We start from the raw sequence: 3,395 nt of genomic DNA on the forward strand, positions 1-3,395 counted from the left end.
TCACAACTCAATTGTTAACCCCTCGAACTGACGAACTGACATCAAGGGCATTCCTATCCTGAACTCTGACCTTGTTTTGTTTGTTGATGGTTCCTATCTTAGACATGATGCAGGCAAATCAGTTGCGGGATATGCAGTATGCACTCAGTATGCTGTTTTGGAAGCCTATTCTTTACCCCAAGCTCGTTCTGCTCAAGTTGCTGAACTCATTGCTTTAACACGTGCTTGCATTCTTGCAAAAAATCAAACCACAACCATTTATACTGACTCTAAGTATGCTTTTGGTGTTGTTCATGATTTTGGACAAATCTGGAAACAAAGAGGATTCCTCACTTCATCAGGGACCCAAATCAGTCATGGTTGTTATATAAAAGCGCTCTTAGAAGGAGGGCTGTCAGACTCCTCCTGGGGGTGCAGGCCCCCAATCTGCCTGTCAGATCACAGGATGCTGCTCCCTGGCTCCTGTTTGTCAGTAGCCTGAGGTGCAGTTTCCTAGAAACCCCTTCACCTATTCTCCTTGAAACTTGGCAGACGTCATGCCCTCAAAAGGGGCTACCACCCCTGCGAGTTTCATCTCAATCAGGCAAGAAATGACAAAGTTATAGGCTGTCTCATGTTTCCCCATTATAGCCTATGGGCCAAACAGCAAAACAGCAAAACCATTTTGATGAAACGGAACAGAACAGTGCTTTCTAAATGAAACAAAATGCAAAACAAAACACTGTTCCATCTAAATGGATGTTGAAGCAGAACGCTGCTGTTTCACACAGCCACACTTCTCAGATGTACACACTTACCCAGCTTCATTTTCAATAGGTTTATTTTGTTTGTTTTATTTGTTTTTGTTTTTAAGCCAATTCAGCAGGGAGAAGCCACTGTGTCTGGTCGGGTTCTCAGAAGTACATCTTCTTCGAGTGACAGAGACCACCAAACTAAACAGAGCCCCTGTGACAAATCCACTGAAGAGATGCAAGAATTCACTGTCAACTTAGGTAATGAAGGCACCGATTATATGGTGAAAGGCCAAGTCCACGAGAGTATCTACTCAGTCCTGATGGCTCAAGAAGTCATTTGTGCTTGGGTTGCCAAGGAGAAAGGCAAGGAGATGCACCTACTGGGAAAGAAAGGGGTGGAAGGCTATGTTAATTTGGGCATGCCACTTGCATGCTTGCCTAAGAATTCACATTTTGAAATTAAATTTTATGCTGTGAAAAAGGGCGCAGATGCTGGTGAGACGAGACACTGTCAGCATGACATCAAGGAAAAAAAATGCATCATATTTTATGTCTCTCCCACTGGCAATAAGTTGGAGACCCGCTCTTTGCAAGGCCACAGAATTCTCCGGTGCCAACAACTTGCCAAAGATCGCTGTAATCTGTGTGTCTTTGCTCCAGAAGGGGAGACCATCAAGGACGCCCTTTGCAAAGATGGCCGGTTTCTGCCATTACTGGAGCAAGAAGAGTGGGGGTTGGTAGAGAACAAAAAGTTTATATGTAGTCGCTATACTGTGGACAGTCTAGCCAACAGGTGCTTTGATGTGGAGGTTAAAATTAAGCGACGAGCTAAGACAAGGAATGATTTGGGGAATGAGCAGTCTTCCATGGCTCCCAAAGAGGTACCGGAGAAGACCTATGATTACTTCAAATCTGTTGTCCTTGAACTGTATCCTGACTTAAAAAAGCAAAGTGAAGTGATTGATGAGTTCTTTTCAGAAGCCTTTAAAAAAGGCAAATCTAGTGGAGCTGTGTTCAAATTGTACAAAGAGAACTTTGGGAAGGAGACAAAGAACTCCACGCTCGTTAGGGTGTTTAAATGCCTCAGTGTACGGAGTGACTCAGTGGGGTACATAACGTGGGACAGCAATGAAGGGGGCTCTGCCACATGCTTTGTCTTGCAAGGTAACTATATACTCACCTGCCATCATGTGGTGAGTCTCATTACTGGCCCAGGCGTGGAGGAAAAGTATTGGCCATTGATAATTAGTCGCTCTGCCAAGGTGACTTTCTCTTATGAGGATGGACGTCCCTCAGAAAACAGCTGGCTGAAGCTAGCACCTTGGTTTGAAATATCTGACAGGGATCTGGATTTTGCTGTCCTGAAACTAAAAGGAGAACCAAGTGAGTTCCCAGCAGGTCTTCTGTGCTTAAGTTACCCACTGCCATTTAATGGTGTAATTTATATCATTGGCCACCCAGATGGGCAAGAAAAATCCATAGATGGCTGTACTGTGGTTCCTGTATGTGAGCGTGGAAGGGTGTGCAACCACCGTGTAAAGTGTGGTGAGAAGGAAGCGTGCAATGACAACAATTGTGGCCCTGGGGGCCCTAAGGGCCGAGAGTGCATCCACATGTTCACCCAGAGAAGTTTCCATGATGTGGTCAACAATCCCGATGTTGTCACTTATGACACCAGCTTCTTTGGGGGGTCTTCTGGCTCCCCAGTGTTTGACACGGCTGGCCGGCTGGTGGCCATGCATGCTGCAGGTTATAAGTATGTAAACAAGAGGCAGCCCTGCAGCATTGTTGAGTTTGGCTATTCCCTGGTGGCCATAATTGCAGCAATGAAAGAGAAGAATAAAGCTTGGTATGAGTCTGAAATGCTTGTGCTCCCCCAAGACTATCCTAATGATGTGGAAATGGAAAATGGAGAATAAAATACCCATGTTTCTCAGCCACCTCAGCCCACTCAGAGTATCTCCCCTTTACACTGCTTTCTTTCTTCCCCAGTCTCCAAAGAGACACTCTGCTGGGAATTTTCTCTCCATCTGCAGGCCTGGTGATCTTTTTTGGACCTTCTTCTGCCTCTCAAAACACCTCCAGAACACCCTAGGGATGATTTTATCTTTGTGCTTGTTGTTACAAAGGGTAGTGAGTGTGAGAGGGCTAGTGCCTGAAGCAGTATTGCCAACTCCACTGTGTCAAAAATCAAGACACAAACTCTTGAAAATCAAGAGATTTGGTATTGTGGAATCAGAAAAAAATAAATGCCTTAAACTTTGATCATTTGAGTTATAAGATGACATAACCGCTTTGTGGAGAATTGCTGGCTTTTAGTAGAACAGATAAGGGAAAGTGTTTGTTCTTTGTAACTCCTCTGCAACTGCTTCGCTCACCGTAGCCTTGAAGATAACAAAAAGTATGTACAACTCTGATTTCCAGGTGCAGGCAGGGAGTGTTATTTCTCCCTTTGTCTCCTCCCTAGGTCTCATCCTGGTAACAGCAAAGTTCTCATCCTGATAACAGCAAAGAAGTAATGAAGTAATGTTTATAGCTGCTTTTCTAGCTAGTTTCACTATATGATCACGTGAGTTGTAAGCGACTGTTAAAAAGTATATAAGCCTCCTGATTTTGCTCTTGGGGGGGAACCCCTTCCAAGTGCTTGGGAAATCCATGTCA

General features: G+C 44.6%; 1 protein-coding gene across 1 annotated transcript; it reads left to right on the plus strand.

The window, feature by feature from the left end:
- Positions 1–806: 806 nt before the first annotated feature.
- Positions 807–2,993, plus strand: LOC102379669 (protein FAM111A-like). The gene has a single exon (XM_014518835.2). It carries the CDS (start codon positions 968–970, stop codon positions 2,651–2,653), a length of 1,686 nt encoding a protein of 561 aa, XP_014374321.1. The 5' UTR covers positions 807–967; the 3' UTR covers positions 2,654–2,993.
- The last annotated feature ends 402 nt before the right edge of the window (positions 2,994–3,395 follow it).

The sequence above is a fragment of the Alligator sinensis genome, unplaced genomic scaffold (assembly GCF_000455745.1).
Source record: "Alligator sinensis unplaced genomic scaffold, ASM45574v1 scaffold917_1, whole genome shotgun sequence".
In the NCBI taxonomy this organism is placed as follows: domain Eukaryota; kingdom Metazoa; phylum Chordata; order Crocodylia; family Alligatoridae; genus Alligator; species Alligator sinensis.

Excerpts from the sequence above, each read along its gene's own strand:
- LOC102379669 (XM_014518835.2), top strand. The coding sequence starts at position 968 with ATGCAAGAATTCACTGTCAACTTAGGTAATGAAGGCACCGATTATATG.